Source organism: Plectropomus leopardus, chromosome 6 (genome assembly GCF_008729295.1).
Source record: "Plectropomus leopardus isolate mb chromosome 6, YSFRI_Pleo_2.0, whole genome shotgun sequence".
Lineage (NCBI taxonomy): Eukaryota > Metazoa > Chordata > Actinopteri > Perciformes > Serranidae > Plectropomus > Plectropomus leopardus.
Window position 1 is genome coordinate 18,772,076 of NC_056468.1, and position 22,452 is coordinate 18,794,527.

General features: G+C 41.0%; 2 protein-coding genes across 6 annotated transcripts in view; one reads left to right on the top strand and one right to left on the bottom strand.

Annotated features, from left to right (window-relative positions):
- Positions 1-17,632, top strand: part of emid1 (EMI domain containing 1) — a 68,621-nt gene extending 50,989 nt beyond the window's left edge. The window contains exons 4-16 of one of the 2 annotated variants that reach the window (XM_042488355.1): positions 731-820; positions 932-993; positions 1,080-1,212; positions 2,926-2,970; positions 3,075-3,182; positions 5,391-5,498; positions 10,057-10,146; positions 10,957-11,009; positions 11,092-11,154; positions 11,231-11,275; positions 11,506-11,550; positions 14,114-14,198; positions 16,306-17,632. In XM_042488355.1, coding sequence (XP_042344289.1) covers positions 731-820; positions 932-993; positions 1,080-1,212; positions 2,926-2,970; positions 3,075-3,182; positions 5,391-5,498; positions 10,057-10,146; positions 10,957-11,009; positions 11,092-11,154; positions 11,231-11,275; positions 11,506-11,550; positions 14,114-14,198; positions 16,306-16,439 — 1,061 coding nt within the window. In that variant the 3' untranslated portion in view covers positions 16,440-17,632. Of the gene's footprint in view, positions 1-730; positions 821-931; positions 994-1,079; positions 1,213-2,925; positions 2,971-3,074; positions 3,183-5,390; positions 5,499-10,056; positions 10,147-10,956; positions 11,010-11,091; positions 11,155-11,230; positions 11,276-11,505; positions 11,551-14,113; positions 14,199-14,385; positions 14,477-16,305 lie in introns of both variants that reach the window. The other variant, XM_042488354.1, reaches the window with a different exon arrangement.
- rhbdd3 (rhomboid domain containing 3) lies at positions 16,853-22,119 on the bottom strand. 4 transcript variants are annotated; one of them, XR_006105912.1, is made up of 6 exons: positions 21,567-22,119; positions 20,568-20,951; positions 19,359-19,485; positions 19,011-19,265; positions 18,707-18,835; positions 17,965-18,044 (listed from the first exon to the last, which is right to left on the bottom strand). XR_006105912.1 is itself a non-coding variant. In XM_042488357.1 (5 exons), the coding sequence occupies exons 1-5, from the start codon at positions 21,727-21,729 to the stop codon at positions 17,876-17,878; spliced, it is 1,065 nt and encodes a 354-aa protein (XP_042344291.1). In that variant the 5' UTR covers positions 21,730-22,119; the 3' UTR covers positions 16,853-17,875. The 4 variants fall into 4 exon arrangements, 2 of the variants coding, with proteins under 2 accessions (XP_042344291.1, XP_042344290.1); XM_042488357.1 differs by lacking the exon at positions 18,707-18,835 and having other exon boundaries at positions 16,853-18,044; positions 19,392-19,485; XM_042488356.1 differs by lacking the exon at positions 18,707-18,835 and having other exon boundaries at positions 16,853-18,044.
- Between the last annotated feature and the right edge of the window lie 333 nt (positions 22,120-22,452).

Below are 22,452 nucleotides of genomic sequence, written 5' to 3' on the forward strand. Positions count from 1 at the left end.
TCATTTTGTCTGACAAACAATCTAAAACCCCAAAAATGTTCAATATTCAGTGTGACATTGAGAGAAGCAGCAAATCCTCATATTGAGTAGCTGAACTCAGAGAAACTTTGGTGTTTTTGCTCGTTTCTAATCTTCTCAGCTCTAATATCAACAGCCTGTTGCAAAAATAAACTAGTTTGAGTTGATTTTCATTTAATTTGTTGGGCAGACAGGTATTAGGGCATAAACAAACAATAAATAGATCTGGATGAGAATTTGTAACTGTGATTCTCACAATTCGATTGCAGTGTGTAGGATTTAGGGGCATCTACTGACAGAAGTATTATATAATAGTCATAATTATGTTTTCATGAGTTTATAATCACCTGAAAATAAGAACAGTTTCATTTTTGTTACCTTAAAATGAGCTGTTTCTATCTACATTTTGGACAACCCAGGCACTGGCTCTAGATAGAGCAATTTGTGGTTTTGCATTTCAACAAAACTGTAGTTTTTCTACACACTTGGCACATGGGAGACGTTTCAGTCCTGCACTCTCACCACTAGATGCCACTAAATCCCTCACACTGGCCCTTTAAAGGACAAAGAGCCTTACATTTCGCAGTTTCCATAGCTACCTATATGAATGGAAAAAGAAATATACAGATCTCAAGATGATGCTTTCAAGGTCAAGATTTAAATCGGTATAATTTGCAATCCAATTTGTCTGTGTCTTTGTCTTTTGTTTTAGATGCAGGGAACCAGCTCGTAGCTCAAGAGGCAGTGAGGAAACCATCCACGCTACGCCGCCCGCCTGCACGCACAGGAGAGTCAATCTCTAGTAAGTGTTACTGCTTTGACTATATAACACTGTGGGAGTTGTAGAGAGTTTACTACATGTCTAAGAGATTTCTGAAGGTGAAAAAAACATTTTTTTTGTTTTGTTTTTTAGGTTGTCTCAACTGCAGTCGAATCACAGCTTTGACTGACAGGCTGAGCTCACTGGAGGCGAAGGTTTGGACTTTACTCACTCGGGCACAGTATCTGAATAATACATTTAATGTGTATAGAGTTTAATTGCCTACACTTACTTGTACCAGGTCCAATTGCTCACTGCCCCAGCGTCCATATCACATCGCCACCTTCAGGGTAAAGGAGGAACTGCACCGGAAGCCTCATTACTGATGGGGGCTGTGCCCGCTCAGGGAGCTCCTGGTGAGCAGGGACCTGCAGGTAGGTACACTATATCATGCTGTCACGCATGAATGAGTTTTATGTTTAAAAAAAATGCTGCATATTTCTAGTAAGTGGAGTCCGGGGTTTTGTGTTTTGATAATTGAGTCAGAAATCACTTTGTGCAGCTTTTCTCAGCGAGCAGCAACTCTTATTCTGCCCTCTACCTGCTCACCTCTGCTCATATCCAATTTCCTCCACTGCACACACACTCATTTCCTTTAGCAGAAGTTAGAGCCCAGTTGTCTGCGCTGCTCACTCTGCGCTCTGTGGCTGTGTGGAAACACTTCAGAAAGTCTCTCTCTCCTCTCCTGGAGTAGAGCCCAGCACTGCGAGAGTTCACTAACCCTGCTGCACTGTCAGAAGACCCTTTAAATATGCATCAGTTATAATAAAATGTGTTAAGCCAAATGTTGTACCCAAATATCACCGCTATGTGAAGGAATTATATGTGATTTTAGAATCTTTCCCGTGACTGTGATGACAGAAGCTTTTTCTTTTAGAAAAGTCAGAAAATCCCAGCAAAAATGAGAGCAGCACTCCCTCAGTCACTCATTCATTACTCTATAGAATACTACTCAGTAGTTTCTTTGTCAAAACCTGGAGCCTGCATTACCCACAATGCAACTAGACCACCAACAGTTCAGTTGAAGATTTGGGCGTGTTGTGCTACAGGGCGACAGAGGTCGGCTAACATCACATCCTTCAAACCCCACACCTCAAGATTTTTAAAATATTTTTAATTTTCAGACTTGTTGTCCAACCAACACTGACTCAAATGACATCACTTAAGGCAATTTATCAGTCTTCCCATGACTTCCTCGAGAGAGATACATAGAGTGTAAGGACCCGTAGACATGCTGCACTTTTTGTGCCCTTAACCTTCATTGTTTTCAATGCAGATGCACGCTGAATAGCTAAGGAAGTGCTGTCAAGGTGCACAAAACATTCTCAAGTTGTCAGGGCCAACTGCTGCATCCTGGGATAAACAAAATGCAACTTTCGGAAGGCAGCAACTCGCACAGTGTGTCACAACCGCACCCAGCAGATATCTTTCCTTTCCTCCATAAATATCAGTCTTTGATAAATATGGGGAAGAATTTGATCACTTTAGTGCAGGGCTGCTCAGAGCTTTACATCTGTCCCACAGACATTATTTTAGGCCCAGTCCACATTTAAAAAACACCCCTGTAGAAGAGTAGCTCTGAACTAAGGATTTCTGGTAAATAAGCTATATTACGGTGCTGGTTATGGCTGGTTAGCAACTTCAGGCGCAGCCTGCCTCCACGGTCTTGAAACTTGGCACAGAGTCGGTACAAGTGTAGCACCCAGCACCCAGTTTTCCAGGCAGTTAATGGTGTGGGCGTGTGTCTTAGCCCTTATACAGCTGTTTTTTTCACTTACGTTTTTTCACTTGTAGTTTTCAACCAGACATCACTTTCAGAAATCCACCGAGTCTAGATTAATTAATGGTTCCTTTAAAAACTATCAAAAAAATCTTTAGTTAATGAAAGTATTTAGTACTTTGGAACTGAAATTCAGTCCTAATGGTGACATAAATACTACAATGAAGAGTTTTTCTGCTGTATTACATAAACAGAATTTAGAGTTTCACTTTATCCATCACACCACCTCTTCTCCAGGTGGTGCGAGCCCAGAGTTTTTCACAGAGCTCCTCCTCTCAATTAAGTCATCTCTCTGTTTTCATTACAGGTCCTCAGGGTGAAAAGGGGAGAGATGGGCTTCCTGGCAGAGAAGGTAAATTGTAACCACAGTTGCCTCTCAGTCAGTCCATGTAAAACCATTTAAGATGTAAACCAGTTAAGGCTTCGTGATTACTCATGACTGTTTCCTCCTCTTAGGGAAACCAGGGTCTCGAGGGCTGCCAGGTCCCATTGGGCCTCGGGGGGAGGCTGGGACGAGGGGCCCATCTGGAGCTCCTGGATCCAAGGGATCCGCAGGACCTGCAGGTAAGAGAGGACTGAGAATGGAAATACACACAGCTCACTTTTAGCAGACAGTTGTGAGCTGAGACAAACAAATGAAACTTGTCTTAGTGGATGTTGACACAGTTTGTCAATAAGCATGTTGTAAAGATTTGAGTGTGTCATTGAGAGAGACGGAGGGAGTTGCAGGGCAGTTGTATTCTTGCCTCTCCACTTAACCTATTGTCTGTAGAAGAAGACATTTGAATGGCTCAGTGTTGACAAAAGACTTGAGGAAACAACAGTGGAAAAATCAGGGAGATCTCCAACAAAAGACTGACCAGTGATGCCCTGCTGCAGAGTGTTTGTCTTTCTCTTAAACCACTCAGTCAACCCACAGACCCTCCAGTGGTAAATGTCGGAGCGTTCCACAGGCTTGCTGGTAATTTTCTGGAATTCGGGCATTTTCCTCGGTTTTAAAATCATATAGTTTCTAAAAAGTGCTGTTTCAGTGGGCAGCAAAAGCATTTGTTTTCAGACTACATTTAGACTCCTGACATGTGCTGCTGCTCACCAACCAGAATCATAAATCTGCCCATTGTATTCAGAGGTTTTATATATACATATAAGTAATAGATGACCTGTTGGGGGGGTGGGGGGCGCGCGGGGGCGTGGCCACCGGCCGCTGTGACTTGAATGATGATCAAGTAAATGGTGGTGTACGTATGTCACAACATCTGCTCTCGCTATAGGCTGTTATTTCTCTGCTCTGGATCATGAAGAGAGTGCCTCTCCTCTCAGCCTAACAGCACATGACCCCTGCTCTGCGCCTGCTGCTGGGTAAAGATGAGATTTAGAGCAAAAGTTAAACTACAAACCCACTCTCCGAGAAGCTGCGCCATGTGACTTCAATCTGAAATGAACATGAGCTATATATACACAAATCCCAGGTCCTTATGATTTCCATATGGCTGTGGTGTTATTGTTTTTTCTATCTCCATTACTTCATAAGTACCCAAAACCAGAGCTATGTCTCGCATCCGAAGCTCTGTTTTCCTTATTGTGCTGATTTTTTTTCATTTTAAAGAGAAAGATAAACACAGAACTGGAATGTTTCCAGTGTCATGGAAAATATAGACAAATATGCTTTTGAGCCAAAGGTTATTGGAAAGGTGGGAGAAAAGTGAACTTGCGTTGTTAGGAGAAGTGATATTCAACGTTATGATGAATGCTTAGAAGTTACAGGAGAGTTGTTTTACAAACTCTGACTCATATTTTGACGCAGCATCCCCAGACTGCTCTAGGGAACCATTATTCTGCAGGAAAAATGAAAATTGTTTCCCCCAATATGTCACATAAACTCTGACGGGCCACTTTAATTGTTCATTTGAACCACTTTGTAGCTAACAGTCTCCCCGGCGCAGTCTAAACACAGTCGGTCATGCTGCAGTGTTGACCAAGTGGAAACGACCCACTGAGGTGTCAAATCAGAGCTGTAACAACATTACTTTGCAAAGCTGTAATTAGCAGACTGTCACTGTTGGTTGCATCAGTACATAAACAGAGAGGTGATGAGTCTGGGTCTGTCGGAGGGCAGGAGGTGGTGTTTAGGGGGCAGCAAAGTCCAAACAATGAAGTCAGATGTAGTTGTGGTGCTTTTTTCCACCTTAAAAGAATTGCTGGGGGAGGAGGAGGGACATTTTAACTAACTGGCCCATATGGAGCGACTACAGGCTGTTACTTGTACACACACATCCAAAACCTAGCAGTGTGTATGCAGGGAGCATTTCATTTACTACAAAGCTGTGCCAGTAACACTTTGCAGAGTTAAATTGTGTTTATTTGAGTTTTCCCATGTCGCTGAGTCTGTTCCCAGCACCGGACCATTAAAGACCCTCCTCTTGTTAATTTCGAGAAACAAAGTTGACCAGTTCATACATTTCTCCTCCTCCTCTCTCCGGCTGCTGATTTTACTCCACATGTGCACATACATACGTACAGAGGCACAAACACTCTTCTGCCAGACACTATTATACTGTATCATTCAGCACTTTATCTAATCTTTTTCCTCTCTGGTCTTTGTCTCAGTTTATCTTCCTATCGTCATATCACCCACAGTCATTTATCATAACCACTCTGCCGTTGTGCTGTGTCTCTCCAGAGGAAATTTTATGATCATATTTTGCTAAGTCATACCTCCTAAATGCAGTATGCCTGTCATCACAGTAATGTTTCTGTCGTCCCTCCTCTCAGGCCCTCGAGGTCCACCAGGACCCACAGGAGAGAGGGGTCTACCAGGCCCACCTGGCCCTCCAGGGCCTCCAGCTCCGGCCAGCGCCCGAATCCCAGAACCAGACCACAGTAAGACCCTGGACAACTAGCACACTTCAGACAGTCACCATGGCACTGATTCAACACCAAATTATCTAGGGTTATTATTAAGCTCTCTTTGTATTTGTTCTAAATATGAATCATCAAAGTGCACTCCACTGATGTAACTATATCTTTAGCCCTGTTGGACTCTCAATGGACATTTAAAGGTTAAAAATTGATGCAGCAGAACCAGACTCTCTTTTTTATTCCACACATTCTTCTTCCGTTTTAAAAATGGGCACCTACATTACCCACAATACAATTCGACAACCTATAGTTCGATCGGAAATTCGGGTGTGTTTTGCCAATATAACATTTAGCCACTAGCCTCAGGCAGAGATGAGGAGCAGGATACAGAGGTCCAGTCAGGCCACTTCTCTCTAACTCCACACCTCCAGGTGTTTTTTTCATTTTCCCTTCTTGTAGTCTTATGTCCCAACTGATGCCGACTCCAGTGACATCACTTGAGATGGAAATTATTAATAGAATATTTTTCAGTCCACATTTTTCTGTAATCTCATTTTGCATTAAAAAAAATCGTGACAAAATCGTATCATGAACCGAGTATCGTGAATCGCATTGAATCGTTAGTCGAGTGTATCACTATCATTACATCCCTGGTAGTTAATGTGCTGACTAGCTAACTTGAATTTGTCCTGTTGGTCTTTACCATTTCCACTTTTACTGATCAATACAGACTACTGCCGCCTGCTTGTATGGTGAGTTATTTCCTGTCACTCAGACACAGAACACACACGCTAGTCGGCTGTTGGCTGTGGTGAGTTCAATGCAACTTTTGACACATGAGAAGTGAGGCAACGCAACAGTCAGCCTTCGTTGTCACTAGTTCTTTTAAGTTGGTTTGGCGTGTCTGGGCCTTAAAGTTTGACAGCACTGACATGATTGGCTGATAGAGATTGTAGCAAAATTTGATTGGTTTAACTGGAATAGCGTACACTCATAACCAGCTGATAGAGAAGTGAGATAGAGAGGGAGACCTGTGAATGACTGAAGCATAAAGATAGTAAGTGAACTTACGCTGAGCTTCATTAATGCTCCCCAAAACCTGTGAACTTTGATGTCTAAAATGAGCAGACTATTTCTTTATTAGCTGTATATTTCATTTTAATGCAACATTATCAGTTTGCCATTAACCCAGCAGCAGTGCATGTACACAAATTGAATCAAAGCCTTTGTTCTCGGCTGGTTGATGTAGTGTGTGTGCGATTAACAGACTTATAGCTGCAAACGGCTCATGTTCGTGTGTCTGTAGCCGCCTCAGACAGGTTCTGTCCTGCTGCTTCAGAGCTCTTATAAGTTTTCTAATAAACAAAAGAAACAAAGAGAATGAGAAACAGACAGGATGGTGGTAATCCTTTAGCCACTTCTTTCTCCCTTTTGTTTACCAGCCAAGTAGAACAGAATCAAAGAGTATTAAATGGAGGCAGAGACAGTCAGAGATTGACTCAGACTTTACATGCTGGGATGAGAACCTGTCCATCACTGATGTCACTCAACAACTTCCAGATGTAGGCCGCTCAGACAGCTGAGGGGGAGTGTGAGAGACAGATGGGGGGTGTGCGCCAGCTCTTTCAAGGTCAAGGCATCAGTGGGCTTTATATGTGGATTCAGTGGTAATACAAAGTATGCAGCGCACAGATTTGTAAGCTCCGGGTTCCTGTGTGGAGAAGCTGTGGGTACGCTGAGGTTGGCATGATGGTTTCTAGGACTGCGAGCCATTTCTATCACATCAAAGTATCAGCAGGGGGACATGCTGAGCTTCCTTTGGAAAACACTGGATTATTTGGCTTTTACATCTGCATCAGGAGGTTGGAATTCCCTTCTGCTGAACAGGAGAGGTTTCCTAAACCAGCAGCCAGAACGTTAAGTAGTGAGGAGGAGCGCTGTTGTTAAAAATTTCAGAGTTTAAGTGCTCCCTACAACTTTTTATGTCACGTTAACCACGGTGTGTTCTCTATAGGAAATAAAGAGAGTGTGTAGGAATATACACAGAGAGCGGCCCTGTGTTGGATGTCACTTTTGGTCGTGATCTGTTAGCGGTGTGCAGCATTCTGGCAGCTGGAGGATGTTTCTGGCTGTCAGCCCTCCTCCTCCTCTCTGTGTCTCCTGTCTCATGCTGTGATTGGATCTGTGTTTCCTGTCAGTATAAAATGACCCAATGACCGCACACTTCCTCTATCGCTCACACGTCCACCATCCTCTTCCTCTTGTGCACCCTTTTAGTTGTAGAACATCCAGTCAGTGTTTTTACACAGTGGGTATGGAAACTTTATTATGCAGTATTACATGTGTTTTTTTAATGAATGTGAAAAACACAGATCCACTGCTGACAGGGCTTTTTAACAAATTTTAGTGTAGTTTATTAACCTGTTGAAGTCATTATGTGAAGGTGGAGTATTTGTTGGAAAACACTGCCCTCTGGAGGTTACTCTAATGTCAGAAAGAGGGCTTTCATTTCCCTGAGTTGAGCCTATCAGGTGATTTTCCACACAGTAGCCCCTCTTTTCATTTTTCGTTTTGTACATCTACAATTTTTCCTCACTTCCTCCCCTGGCATCTTATTCCCTCATACCTGAGATTTAAACAGAGGAGGCAAGGAAGAGACATGAGGAGAGAGAAGTCAAGGCAACAGGCATTAACAAAATGAGACGTCTGTGCTTTGGAGTTCAGAGCTATCATTTTAAAGCAGTGTCTATTAACCCTTCAAAAATTGAGCAAATTGGTTTGATCTCCTTCCAAAACATCTAGAGAAAGCAATGAGCAACTTAACAAGGCATGGCCCAAAAATTTGCCAGAAATTAGTGAGAAGGGTACAAGAAAATTACCTGAAAATAAGCAACAGAAGAAAAGTAAAAAAACAACAGAAGCAAACAAGAAAATACTGCAAAAAAATCCCACAATTGTGTCTGTAGCAAAATCTTTAAATATAGAATTATACCAACAATAATATACTTTCCTGGACATTTTCCCCTGGTTTTGTTTTGATCATTTTTTGATAAAATATCTATTTTTAATGACATTTCTTGCAAGTTGCTCATTGCCTTTTCCCTCATGTCTTTGAAAGAAATCAAATCAATTTGCTCAGGTTTCAAAGGGTTAAAATAGCTTATAAGAAGGCATCTGAATGCAGCACGAGAAAATTGATGTCGATTGAGGTTTCAAAGGGTTAAATGTAACTTGTGGCTCAGATGCATCATTTGTGTATTGAGTTGTTAAAGTCTACTGCTGTACTTTGTGATCTCTTTCTGATGAGAATAACACTGTTCAAGACTTCAACTTTTATATTTACGTCTAATTAAATTCACAATGGGGCGTAACATGACGAAAATGTACAGATGTCATACATCACGGGTGCCGAAAAGACTTTTGTACAGGATACACCTGTGCATCCTCGCACATAGCTCCTCCAGTAAGCCTCCTCTCTCCTCAGGATGCATTTTAGGAATTGAGACATCCTTCAAGATGTGGCGTTAAGGTCAATATCCAGGTTCACAGGCGGGAGGACAGAGGAGAGAGGAGACAAGGAGGCACAAAATAGAGAAATGAGAAGAGCGTTAGTACTCCTTTGTGTGCAGCATTCACACAAGTGCCACCCCAGGTTACTACAACAGCAGGATTCATACAGCAAGAACAACAACAGTAAAACATCACACACTGAACGGCCTGGATCAGTATTCTTCACAAGTTCATATTTATAAGATCACAAGTGCAACTGGGGGAACAAAGCTTTTCGCCACAGGCTTCTTCAGATTCACTTCTCAGCGAGCTCTTTCTCTCAGGCTACATGAAAATCATTCCTCTTTCACTTATCCCTTTGAAACCTGAGCAAATTGGTTTACTATCTTTCAATACATGGTGAGAAGCCAATGGGCAACTTAACAAGACATTGCCCAAAAATGAGCAAAAAATTTATAAAAACAAGAAAATTTTCTCAAAATGAGCAAAACAAGAGAAACAAAGTGCTGGGTTTTGAATATGTAATTACAAAACTTACAAATATAGATTTTCTAAACATTTTCCCTATTTTTTTATTTTTATTGTTGCCCATTTTAAAAAAAAATAATTTTCAAGTCATTTTCTTGCAATTTATGGGACATATCTTGCCAAGTTGCTCATTTCTTTTTTTCTCTCCATGTTTCCAAAAGAAATCAAACCAATTGGCTCAGATTTCAAAAGGTTAAACCACTGACCTAAACCGTAAGATTAGAATCCACTATAAAAATGTAACCAGTGTGTATAAATCACATGAAATGCTACATAGCCACAGCACAGTCCTGCAATTGCGAAGAGAATAATGTCACATTTTCATGTTATTTCATGTTGGATTTGTTGACAATCACTGAAAACAGTTATTGAAACCCATAACTACAGCAGGACCAGGTTTAGTCCTAATGATCCCTTTAAAGGTAAAATATCAAACAAGATCATTTATCAAATATCACATGCTTAATACAGTAATACACACATTGTGCAATAATGAAAAACTTGAGTATCTCCCATTAAACACATTTTATTTCACCTCCAGGTCGTGGAAAAGATCCCCTCTTCAGTAATACTTTCCATGACTCACAAGGGTTGCCTGTTCCAGGACCTCAGGGTCCCCCCGGGCCTATTGGTGAGTGTTCATCACCATTATTATCTATAATCTTTTTACTGCACAGTTTGTCATGTTTGTGAAACTCTGTCCCCATACTGGAAAATGCAAATATCTCAAATGCTTTTAAACACAAAATTACAGTCTTATTCAGCATTTGGCGGGAGCATGTAGGTTCTGTTTTTGTGATCTTATAAGCACAAATGCTTTTTCCCAACCAGGTGACCAAACACTTAACATCTCTTAAAGTTGAGTCCAAGCACTGAAAGTTAAAGGATAGTTCGATCTTTTGAAGTGTGGTTGTACGAGGTACTTATCCATAGTCAGTGTATTACTTATAGCAGATGTGGGTTGGCAGGCCCCCAGTTTAGAGAAGCAGGCTGAGGTACCGACACGAAAGCTGAGCAGTGTACTGCTGTGGATGGGGATCAGCAGCAAAATGTATATTAGCCACCTAAACAATCAGTTTAAATGTACACTATATTTAGATTATTTTGACCTCCTCATCTATGCTCCCGTCACCAGACTGCATAGACAAAAATGATAATTTTATCTCACTGAATAGTCTGCCTCCATCAGTTAGTTAGTTTGTATTATTCTGTAACTTTGGTGAAACCAAAATAACTCTTTTTTAACAACAAAGTTACACATTAACACAAATAAACTAAATGATCAAGGCAGCAGTAGACAAGCGGCTCGTGTTCAGGAATGTTAAACGTTTTAAATGTTTTTTAAAAAGGAGTCTGGCTTTGAAGAGAGTGATATTTGCTTCAGTTTCTTGCCTTCCCAGAGGGTGAAGGCATTTGGTGCTAATGTGAACCTATTACACAGGTCCCCCAGGTCCCAAAGGCCCAGTAGGACCTCCCGGCCCACAAGGACAGAATGTAAGCAGAGCCGCATTATTGTTTAGCACTGTCACATATGTTGTGATACAAATTCATCGTTGGCTTTTTGAATTTGATACAGGGGAAACCTGGAGCCCCAGGAACGCCGGGCCCTGTGGGGCCAAAGGGAGATCGTGGGGAGAGAGTAAGTTCACTCACAGCTTCATGATATTCAGTAGATTTTCTCTACGTCCTCATACAGCATGCCTTTGGTTTTTCAGGGTCCTTTAGGTTACCCAGGAGAGAGGGGCTTCAGAGGCGAGCCGGTAAGCGACCTCCACCATGCTGCCTTGATGATTATGGTCTGAATAAATGAGCATATGGAGGGAAACATCAACACATGTCATGGCTGGTTATATTACTGTAAACTACGCTCACCAGCAGCAACCTCTGACCAGCGACAGCACACAGAGAATGAGCACTTTTTCCTTGTAAACTGCTGCACCACTTTCATTAATGTTTCAAAGTAATTTTGGATGTTAATATTTCTTCGCAGGGAGCACCGGGTCCAAAGGGAGAGCCAGGAGAGAAGGGCTTACCGGTAAGAAAGTAGTTGGTGGCAGTGTGCAGTTCACGTGGTGACACAGGGCCTGGACAGCAGGGTTTTACCTTTAGTTGGAAGATTGAAGCAAAACGTTTTAAGATTCCTTTGTTGATCATTAAAGATTTTCTCTGTGTCTGTCTAACCCTTATTTTTCTTTTACCTCTTTCTCATTTGACAAGAGCAATCTAAATGTAAGATATATTTTTTTTAAGTCATCACGTGTTCACTTTTCACAATGAATCTTTTCCGTAACCTAAATCAAGTCTAACCATGACCCACATCTCATGTTGTGGTTAGGATCTTTTTACATCATGTTTATGGCTGCGATCGGCCACAAACTGGTGTTCATCTCTTTTTCGCTCCTGTTCATTCTGTAGTTTCCTCCCTGTTGATAGTCATAAAGTGTTTTATATTGTTGTTTCTGTATGAGTATATGTGATTTTGAGGTGTTGATCCGTCTGAATTTGTGTGTGAAATCTCTTGGTGTTAATGTGTTTTTGTTTTTGTTGGTCCTCGGGGTGTGCTCTGGACTGCTGTCCCCTGTCACGACGCTGTCCTCTTGACCCTAAAGCTGTCTGACTCCCTCTGCAAGCTACTGTCCCCATGGCTACCTTTCACAGTCACCTTTTCAGCATCTGACTTTGGCATATACATATAAAAATATATAAAATACAACACACAAATACACAAATTAAAACAGTGAGTGAATCAATGTAGAATATAGTAAAATCCATATTTGAATTCTCTGGATTTGTCTGATTTTACGAACTTCAAAACTTTGAAATGAATTACAAAGAAAATGTGTGAAATGTATATGCCAAATCACTCCATATGTGTCAGTGGTGGGTCCTGTTGGGTTTAGAGGTGTTGTGCTCTGATGTGAGTGGAGTGGATACAGCTATCCTCCTCTTTTATCCCACAATGCAACCTTGCATGATTTCACCCTTCAGTACCACATTAACTCTCTTTCCTGGATGTGAAAATCAATTAAAAAATGCATCTAATGAGTGAAATAACAGAGTGTCATTAAAACAGAAATAAGGCAAAGAAGTTATGAAATCTCTTCAGATTTATTTGGGAATATTATTATCTGCTGAACATAAGCAGGCTAAAGGGACAGTTCACCCCAAAATTAAAAATACATATTTCTCCTCTTACATGTAGTACTATTTATCTATACAGATTGTTTTGATGTGAGTTACCGAGTGTATGTAGAGAGATATCGGTTGTAGAGATGTCTGCCTTCTCACCAATATAATGGAACTACGTAGCACTCGGCTTGTGGTGCTCAAAGCGCGTAATAAAAACAGCTGAGTAGCTGAGTCATGATTTCTGGAGAGACACTGTTTTTGAGTTTTCACTTGTACTTTTTTGGAGCTGAGCACCATACGCCGACTACCATTTCATTACATTATACTGGAGAGAAGACAGACATCTCTACAGCTGATATCTCTAACACTTTGCAACTCACAACAAAACAATCCAGACTGATAAATAGTGTTGCAGGTAAGATTAAAAACATGTATTTTTGATTTTGTAGTAGACCGTCCCTTTAACTTGTTCATGTTTGGCAGATATGTTTACAATGTTTTCCACATTAGTTTAGCATGTTAGCATACTACAATTTGTTGGTTTTGCAGGTATTTGGCCATAAACTAAAGACTTTGTATATTAAAATTTAGACCTAATGATGGTGCTTAATGAAAAGTCAGAGTCTCATAATTCATGAACTTCTATATAAAATCTTATGTTAATTCAGCCAATAGTAGTTGAGATATTTTAGTCTTAACGAAAGTGGTAGACCAACCAATAAACCGACATTGCCATCCCTAGCTGCTAGAGTGGCTACAATTACAAATATAGTCAGTAGTCGTGTGACTCAACTTTGCCTTTTTTCTTCAAACATTCAGTGTGATCTTGGTTTGTCTACTAATCTATGCTTTTCACTCACCAAAAGCTTCAGCTTTTCTCTGCATGCCTTCTTTTGCCACGGTGATGCTTTCAGCTGTTTCTGTCTTCTTTACTTCTCTTGTTGAACTCCTTTTTGTTATTTTTGAGGATACAACTCATGAAGCCATAGCCTTAACTTTTCACAAAAGACAAATGAATTAGATTTCAGAGTAAATCTATACTGGCTTCATTCTGTCAGGTACCATTGGGTAACTTTTGTGACCACAGCGTTAAGAATGAAAGCTGTGATGCCTGGCTCAAACTGTTGCTACTCACCAAAATGGATGCAGATGGCATGATCAAATGTAGATCCTGGGAGAGTGTAATCCAGCTGTGTTATGTCACCAACCTGAGGCTGGTCTGTAACCTGCATGCTGATGTTGCCCAGCCCAGCATGGCAGAGATTGACTTCATGTAGCAGCATGGCCAGAGAATGAGGGAGATACTGAGAAATACAGGGAACAGATACGTCTGAGAGTGCTGGGCAGATATGTGGACTGTTTTAACCTTCTAACTGCTGAATTGTATTAGGTGAAAAAATGACTTGCATCTTGGCGAGCAGTTCTTTGGCTTGTGCTCCTTACCTTGACGGCTGTATCTATCTTCACAGGGGGACGGAATACATCAGATCAGAGAGGCGCTGAAGATCTTAGCCGAGAGGGTTTTAATCCTCGAGACTATGATTGGTATTCATGGTGAGTAGGAGGCCTGAGGCAGGGTCAGCTTTAGGCAGGGGTCAAACGTGGGGGGGTTGGGGGGGCTCAAACTCCCACTGCACCTCACTGCTGGGACAGGGAGTGGGAACAGTCGCGAGCAGCCCCAGGACTCAGGCTGGTGTTTCCACCCCCTCACACAGTCCCCCCTGTCACTGCTCTCTGATAGGACATTAGCTTGCAGATGTTCCACGACTTGCAGGCAGACCTTGAGCTTCTGGCTCGCAGGGTGACGCTGCTGGAGGCGATCATTTGGCCAGGTAACGCCGAGACATCCTCTCCCACAGCTCTGCTGGCCCTCACTGACCTTTTTTTACACTGACCTTTCTTTTAGCACATGTTGTATAAAATGTGCTATGCAAATAAAGCTGCCTTGCCTTGCCTTTACAAGATCTAGAAAGCACTAGAGGCATTAAATTACCACTTGTTACTGAACTGCTGAATGTTGATATAGTCACTGAAAAGCAGATGTATTCGTATGTATGAATTGTTTAGTTTGTAGCGCAGATATTTCTTTAAAGAACCTGAAAATTTGTTGACTTACATGAGATATTTCACATATGATTTCCTGTATTGGTGCATTTTTCTGTGCTCTTCTCACCGGTCGATGTCACAAATATCCAAGCACCAATCAGGGGTTAACATGATTTGAATTAACATGAGATGACAGTTTAAGATTGTTTTTAACTTTAAAGGGAAAGTTCCTTTGCAGCAGGGTTACATGATTTATAGTCAGCGTATTACTTACAGTAGATGTCAGTGAGCGAGCTCCCAGGTTACCAGCAGATGTGCAGTCATCAGAAGCTAAACAATGTGCTGCTGTGGAAAGGTCAGCAAGCAAGTGTACGCTTTATTTAAAATGTTTTCACTGCTTTACCTCACTGTCAGGCAGCCTTTTCCGTATCACTCTCTCCTTAAAGCTAGACTCCACTGAGAAAAACTGATTGAACATGAATGAACACAGGAGCTGCTGGTCTGCCATGGCCTTATTAACTAAGTCTGTTTGTGTTATTGTGTGATTTTGACATTAAAAGGGGTTAGTTCACATTAAAAAAAGTCACACAATAACAAAAAATAACTTTAGACAGCGTTTAGACTTTTAGACAACTTTTTAACAGCGTTAGACTAGCAGCTCTTGTGTTCAATAATCAAAATCACTGTTCTAATCAAAGGAATCTGGTGGCTTTAACAACAGCGTAGACGTGGAACTGAAGCTGTTTAAGGCTTCCCTGTTGGAGCGGGATGTCTGACAGAAAAGTAAAGCAGTGAAAATATTCTCAGTATAGCATACACTTAACTGATATAGATTTTTTTTTGGGTGAGACTCTTTTTGCGATGGCTTAAATACAGTTTGCTGCTGCCCTCTGTCCACCCGTCAGCATTCCTGCCTGCGTCTCCAAACTGGGGATGTGCTAACTGTCATCTACTATATGAGATAAACCGGCTTTGAATAAGTACACCATACAGCCCCACTGCAAAAATATCCGAGCTAACTTTGATTGTTGTTATTGGGCCTTTAAGGTTTCGTCTAAAACTGCAGATTAATGTGCACCAATGGATGTAAAGTGTATTAGTCTAGCTTGTAGTGCTGCAATGATATATGAGTAAAACAACAGAAATTAAATCAGTCGCAATTTTTTAAGAGCTGTAATGTTTCAAGCAAAAACAAAAAGAAAAACAACAAATAAAAAAAGAACAAAAACAACAAAAATTTGGTTTTGACTTTTCAAATTGAGAATTTGCAGCTTTGGAACCTTGAAATTGTTTTTCTTTGGGTTTTGAGCTATTGGTTATCATCAGCATTTTCTAGATGAGATCATTTACCTATATGGGAATAAAATAGACAATTAAATGATCACAAAAGGAATCGTTGCAGCCCTACCAGCCTGATGCAAAGGCCTAAATAAATCCAATAAGCATTTACTAGCTAGACTAGTTGATAAAAACTGGGCACTGTTGTCCATTTACAATAAAAGCCCACTTGTGACACCTCCCGGTTAACAGCTACATGAGAGTAGACAGAGTGCGCATGTCCACACACACAGACGGACAGGGAGGCCCCGTTCCAACTGCTGTCTTTCTTCAACAGAGCCTGATCTAGGGTCTGGGGATGGACCGTTTGGCACAGCCTCCCCTAGTTTCTACAGAGATAAGCGAGCAGGTGCGCTTCCATATCGACTTGCTTCTCCTCTGTCCTCCAACACCAAGGTTCGAGGGAAGTAGCCCCCCCTGCTCACCCTGAGGATCGCAGGCTGGGTTGACTCCCCCTCCTATAGGTCTCACCGGCACTCAACAGATTTAGACCTTATCTGACACCCTCTGTGGGCTTTTACTGTCAGATTTAGGATGGGGGACACCTCAGGGAAACTCCACTGATACTCCACTATGCCCTCCTCCATCGGGAACCTGAGAACTAGTTTGACCCCCCACATTCATCACCATAAACACTTATCTTTACATAACACACCCAGCAGCTCCTTCTGTGTCTCATTTCTCTGGCAACGCCTCAGAAAAAAAGATGTTTAATGTTTAAAAAAGAAAAATCTGAATCTTCTGAGGTGCTCCTCGAGTTACAAAGAGTTCTGGACAATAAGGGTCATTTAGAGTCATCAACTAAAGGAGGAATCAGATGTCAGGAAACAGACTGGATTTGCATTGCTCTTACAATGTAACTGCAATCTGAAGAGATTCCACTATTTAAGTATATTGAGCATGTACAGTTTGCAGGACACAAGTACACAAACAAACCTCTTCTTCTTCTAGTATTAATTTTGTTATACTTCTATCCTATTGTTTAACTCAATGTTATGTAGTGCACTAAAAAGATGAAGTCATCTCTATTCTAACTGAGATACGTGTTGCTAACAGTGATTTGTAGTTTTCTGGTGTGAGTGTTTTCCCCCTTTAAAGTACACACTGATACAGTGATGTAATATACAACAGTAGATTTACTGTACATTTAATCTGTGCAAAGAGAAGCACAAACATTTGGGTTTAGTTGCATATCAACGGAAACAGTCGTAACATACAAAAAAGAAAACTGCGAACTGACTGTCCATTTTAAGATCTTTAACACACACAGAGGAAATAGCAAAACTGTTAACGGAACTTGAACATATTTTTACCACTGTTGACTGCTTAAACTGTCCTGATGAAAAGGCTTGATAACTGTTTTTTCATCTTATATCAAACTTATTGTGAAACTATTTAAAATGATCAATTGTATCTTATTTTGTATGCTGTTGTGTAACCATTTCATATTTTATTCAACATTCTTTCTTGCAAATGTGTTATTGTGTTAAGATAATCCTGTCTAGATGATTGGTGTAATAAAATAATGTTCATTGTTTTTTTTTTTAACATGTCACCTCTCTTTATTTGTGTGATTGAAGCGTAAATAAATGGCATCTCCTCTCTCCAATGTACATTTTATGTGCAGACACACAAACTGTCTCCAAAGCCATCAGGTTTGCATCAACACTTGATTGGATTCACAGTTGTGGAAAAAGAACAGTCTTTCCTCTCCCCGTAAATTTTGATCGTTAAATTAGTTCTACAAGTAGCCCACAGGGAAAAAAATAATATGGAAGCTCAGCAAAACCCAAGCATAATGTCAGTCCAGTTTACTGCACAAGAGCAAACCACAAGCGTGACGTCGGCTAGGTGCTCTGCGGCAGCACAGGGCTCTTGCCTTTCGATACCACCACAGCTTGTTCTCCAACACTGTCATCGATGAGCAGAGAAATAGCTCCATCTAGCTGCTTTGAAGCTGCTAATGCCACGACAGCTTTTTCTGTGGGGAAGCCCATCTTCTCCAGCTGCTGGAGTCTGAGAGGAAACATTAGTCTGTTAGTGAAGGATTATTTGAAATGACATAAATAAAGCTGTACTTGGGAATAATTTGAAAGGTAACAGAATGTATTTACCCATTCACAAAAAAATCAACATGATATACATTAGGTCTGTGTATTTGTGAGGATCTGAGCATATGTGTACAGAGGTTAGAATTCAGCATGCTGTGATATAAGGTGATATATTGCAATTTTAGAAAATCTAATTTTAGGAGATAGTTTTGCACCATATATGACTGCCTGTTTTAAAGGCCTGTTTTCCTTAAATTTACACTAGTGATTTGATTTTACGTTTGAGAGGAAGAGTCAAATGGCTGAAGATAGATTCAAACACTGAAGGATTTCGTGGTCTTTGCTTAAAACCCAACATAAACAACCTCTGCAACCAATCTTTGCATGTTCACTATTATTATTTGAAAACTGCTCATGTTTTTGAAAATCATAAAATACAGTATCACAACATTTAATATAATGACACTTAAGTGAATCAATGTCCTCTTCCACCCCTAAAATGCTCTCTTGATATATGGTACAAACCAAAATTACTAACTTACTGCCTCATAAGGAATAGCTGCAGTGTTAGAACCTTATGTGAAATATAATGTAAACAAAAGACAAAGGTACCTACAGGAACATTACCATTAGACTGAGAGACTGGTAGGTCTAATTGTGGATGAGGTTCATTCTCTGTTATACTGTCCCGCTCATGAGGACATAAAGGCTCCTGTGCTGGGTTTGCATGATCCCCCCTGTGTAAGTGTGGGTTTTCTGTGGGTTCCTCCCACAGTCCAGAGACAGAGACAGAGAGTCCAGACTTTATTTGTAATTCAGTATTGATGAGTGCAGTGATACTGTAATGGTGTCTACGCATGTTTGTGTTAATGACATGAACAAAAGAAATGAATCAATCATATGCATGTACAGGATGGTATCACATACTAACCGCAGAGAGGAAACAGATGATTTGGGCACCTCCACTTTTGTATCAGGGTTGTCAGGAGCATCCTGTAACGAGGCCAGTATTCCTGCCCTCAGCATCTGTTCCTCCAACACCTCGGCCTCAGACTGTGCAGCAGACTCTCTCACGATCCAGGCAGGCACTGGATCCACCCATGGGTGGTGGTTTAAAACTGATGGATCCCTCATGGGGGAAGCAGCTGCCTGATCTGCAGGCTTGATCTGAGGAGGTGATCTAGATCTTTGACAAGAGATGACAGCAAAATGATGAAATCTGGATACAGGTGGTTAGTGTGTGAATAATCAGTGAGACTTTGAGGTAGATGAGTCACACCTCTGTGAAGGAGTGTAGGTGGGCAGTCTGCACCTGGCTGATGTACGGATATACACCCAATCAGGAATGAAGTCCAGGACGCTGGCCTCCTCCAGCTCCTGTAACGTTCCAATGAAGGACTGATGATCTGAGAGGTGCACTAAGTATTATAAAAAAGAGAAAAACTTGACAGAGTAGTAGTGTGTTGTTTGTATGGAAATACGCTTCATCGTAGGTTTGGAGGGAGACTTCGGCTCAAAACTTCAGCAACAAATCTTACACCTATGGGTCACCTACTTTGGATAATAACATTGTAATCATGCGGCCTGACACTAAAAATTCACAAAAGTGTGTCCAGGAAAAAAAAAGGTAGATGTCAATCAGATGATGTCAATTTGTCAATTTCGGTGTATTAGCTGGACCCAGGCACAATATGGCCAGTCAGGGGGGCAGCACTTGAACTGTTTAATGACTCATGGAGCTCAGGTGTGTCAGCCTCATTCCTGATCTGTGAGCACTCCTGTGCACATGCTTCCCTGGTGAGCCAAACAGACTGTTTTAGGTCAAATTATTTTATTGTTAAGGTGAAGTAAGGTTGCAAACACATCCTGAGGTACTGGATTTTTATAAAAATATTAAAACTTGTGTATTTTTTATTGCAAAATTATTGCATTATACAATGCGGGTCTGCCAACAATTAATTACAATGGGAGTTCACCTGATGAGTTGTGGTGACGAAATTTAAGATTTGCGGTGGCATTGGTAGTAATTTGGATGTTTTCTGTGGCGGAAAAGGGGTTTATCTTTTGTGTAGTTTGGGTTATCCACTGATGGTATACCTCCAGTGCATGGGCCTGCTAATTGGTGGGCCACACCCCTCCAGCAAAATGCTTTAACTTTTAACTTTTTTTATAGCTTACACTTAGTGACCCTGAGTTTAATAAAGAGCCTGTTACGATACTTTAACCCACGTTGACTGTTGGCTTTGTTATTGATGTTCACCTATAAGTAAGTGAACATTTAGTGTTACATATGTAAAAATGAAAAAGGTGTTACTTGTCTTCAGCCAACAAGTTCACTAAAACATAGAAAAGGGAGACAGATGTCAACAACATCTGTGCACACCCATACAGTCCCTCAGCAGAGCTCTAATCAAGCTTCTGCAAAACATAATATAAACCATGTTTGAGAATGCATTTTGGTACAAGCATCACATGACTGGAAGGATACAGTTGTGTCCGATGATGATTGTGCAGAAGTGAAGCAGGGCAGGTGTCCCGGGAAGCAGCAGCAGACCAATCAGCAGAAGAAGCCAGGGAAGAAACCAGACAGGCACACACCTGAGCAGCCTCCTCCGTGCCAGCTGCCGACACTGAGCTGCAAACAGAGCCAGCTGGATGGCAGAGAAACCACAGATCCGACTTGCCTCGCCTCCACCGACAAAGAGGAGCAGCGCGTAAAGGAGAGGTAAAATGGTCACCGTCAGGATGGAGAGGGCGAGGAAGGCGACTGTTCCCCAGCGACGCTCCTGACAAGGTCCAACCAGCAGCACGAAAACAACACTGACCAGCAGAGAGAGAAGCTCATCGTGACTGAGAGCATACAGGAACACATCTGAGGGGGAGAGAGATGATGATGCTGATGATGTCTGCACACCCAATGCATGTTTTTATTTTACTACTGTAGTACTGTAACTATTTTGAATGATATGGCTTGTATTTTTGTACCTGGGGTTTTTTAATCTTAATGTTAATTATCTATTCCTTATCATTTATGTCCCAATTTACAGTGGGTTAGCCCTTTGAAACCTGAGTAATTTCTTTCCAAAAAAAAAAAGCTAAACAAAAAAAAAGAGTTTACTGTTTGTTTGTTTGTTTGTTTGTCTTTTTGCTGTAACATGATTTATATATAAAAATATTATGATTTTATATATAGTTTGGGGGACAATTTTCCCAATTTTCTGGATAATTTTCTAATAATCTTCACCTTTTTTCTCTCTCTCTCTTTTTTTTTTTTTTTTTTTTTTACATAATTTTATCATCACATTTCACCAATTTCTTGCAATTTGCCGGCCACTTCTTATAAAGTTGTTCTTTTACCTAATATGCACCACTGGGGGTGGCACAGTTGCAATTCCGTTATGCATCTGCATTATAATAAAGTTCTTGACTGATTATATGCTTTGATTTGAGCACCGAGATATGACATTTGCATGTAAACACACCCTACCTCTGACTCTGGGGAAGTCTCCACCCGGACCTAAGCTGAGACTTGCCTGGATGCCTCCAGCATACATCAGCAGCATGAGTGTTAGCAGCACAGATGTTCCCAGACTGAATCCAGGCCGATCTGATCCAAACCAAAACCACACTGACGATAAGCGATGAAGCATTATTCGGGGTTAGCTGTAAGTCTCTGCACTCACTTGTCCTTTTGGGGCATAATTCAGGTACATGAGCATCTGTTTGTGCTCATAACAAGCACAACGTCTTGCAAAACTGAAAAGGTTACAGCTATAAAACCCTTTTTATTTTGTTTATTTGTTGAAACTAGAGTCTATAAATTTTTTTTAAAAAAAAAAGTGGATACTACTACTGCAAAATCCCTTCAAATGTATCTGTTCAAATCCTCTCCGCTAACCGGTTTTACTCGTACAAGGGCCTACGAGTGTAAATGCAATTCTGTAATAACTATGTCCTAAATAAGTAAGAAATAAATGTCTTTAAATAAGAAAAATCCTGGAAAATGTTGAGAAGCTAAGCAGAGGTACACTTCCGTGTTACGTCATGTCTTCTTCCTCTTTGTATGTGCTGGCAGTTTACAAACTACAGTAAAGACACATAGCCGCCACCCAGTGGACACAATAATGCATACAAATCAAATTCACACTGTTAACCCTTTAAAACCTAAGCAAATGGCTTGATTCGTTTCGAAAACATGGGAAGAAGATGAGCAGCAGCAGGTTGGGCATAGGATCCATAAGGACCCCCCCCCCCCAAAAAAAATGTTACAAGAAAAATACCTGAAAATGCCCCCTTCAAAAAAAAAAGGTAAAAAACAAAAACAAACCTAACAAACAAGAACAGGAAATTTAGTTATAAGTGCGTGAGTAAGT

What these genes read in the sequence shown, in the direction of transcription:
- rhbdd3 (XM_042488356.1), bottom strand. Translation starts at nt 21,729, where the DNA reads ATGCTTCATCGCTTATCGTCAGTGTGGTTTTGGTTTGGATCAGATCGG. An exon ending in AGACTTCCCCAGAGTCAGAG is followed by an intron (nt 20,952 to 21,566) that starts GTAGGGTGTGTT and finishes TCTCCCCCTCAG; the next exon opens with ATGTGTTCCTGTATGCTCTC. An exon ending in ACCTACACTCCTTCACAGAG is followed by an intron (nt 19,266 to 19,358) that starts GTGTGACTCATC and finishes CTCTTGTCAAAG; the next exon opens with ATCTAGATCACCTCCTCAGA.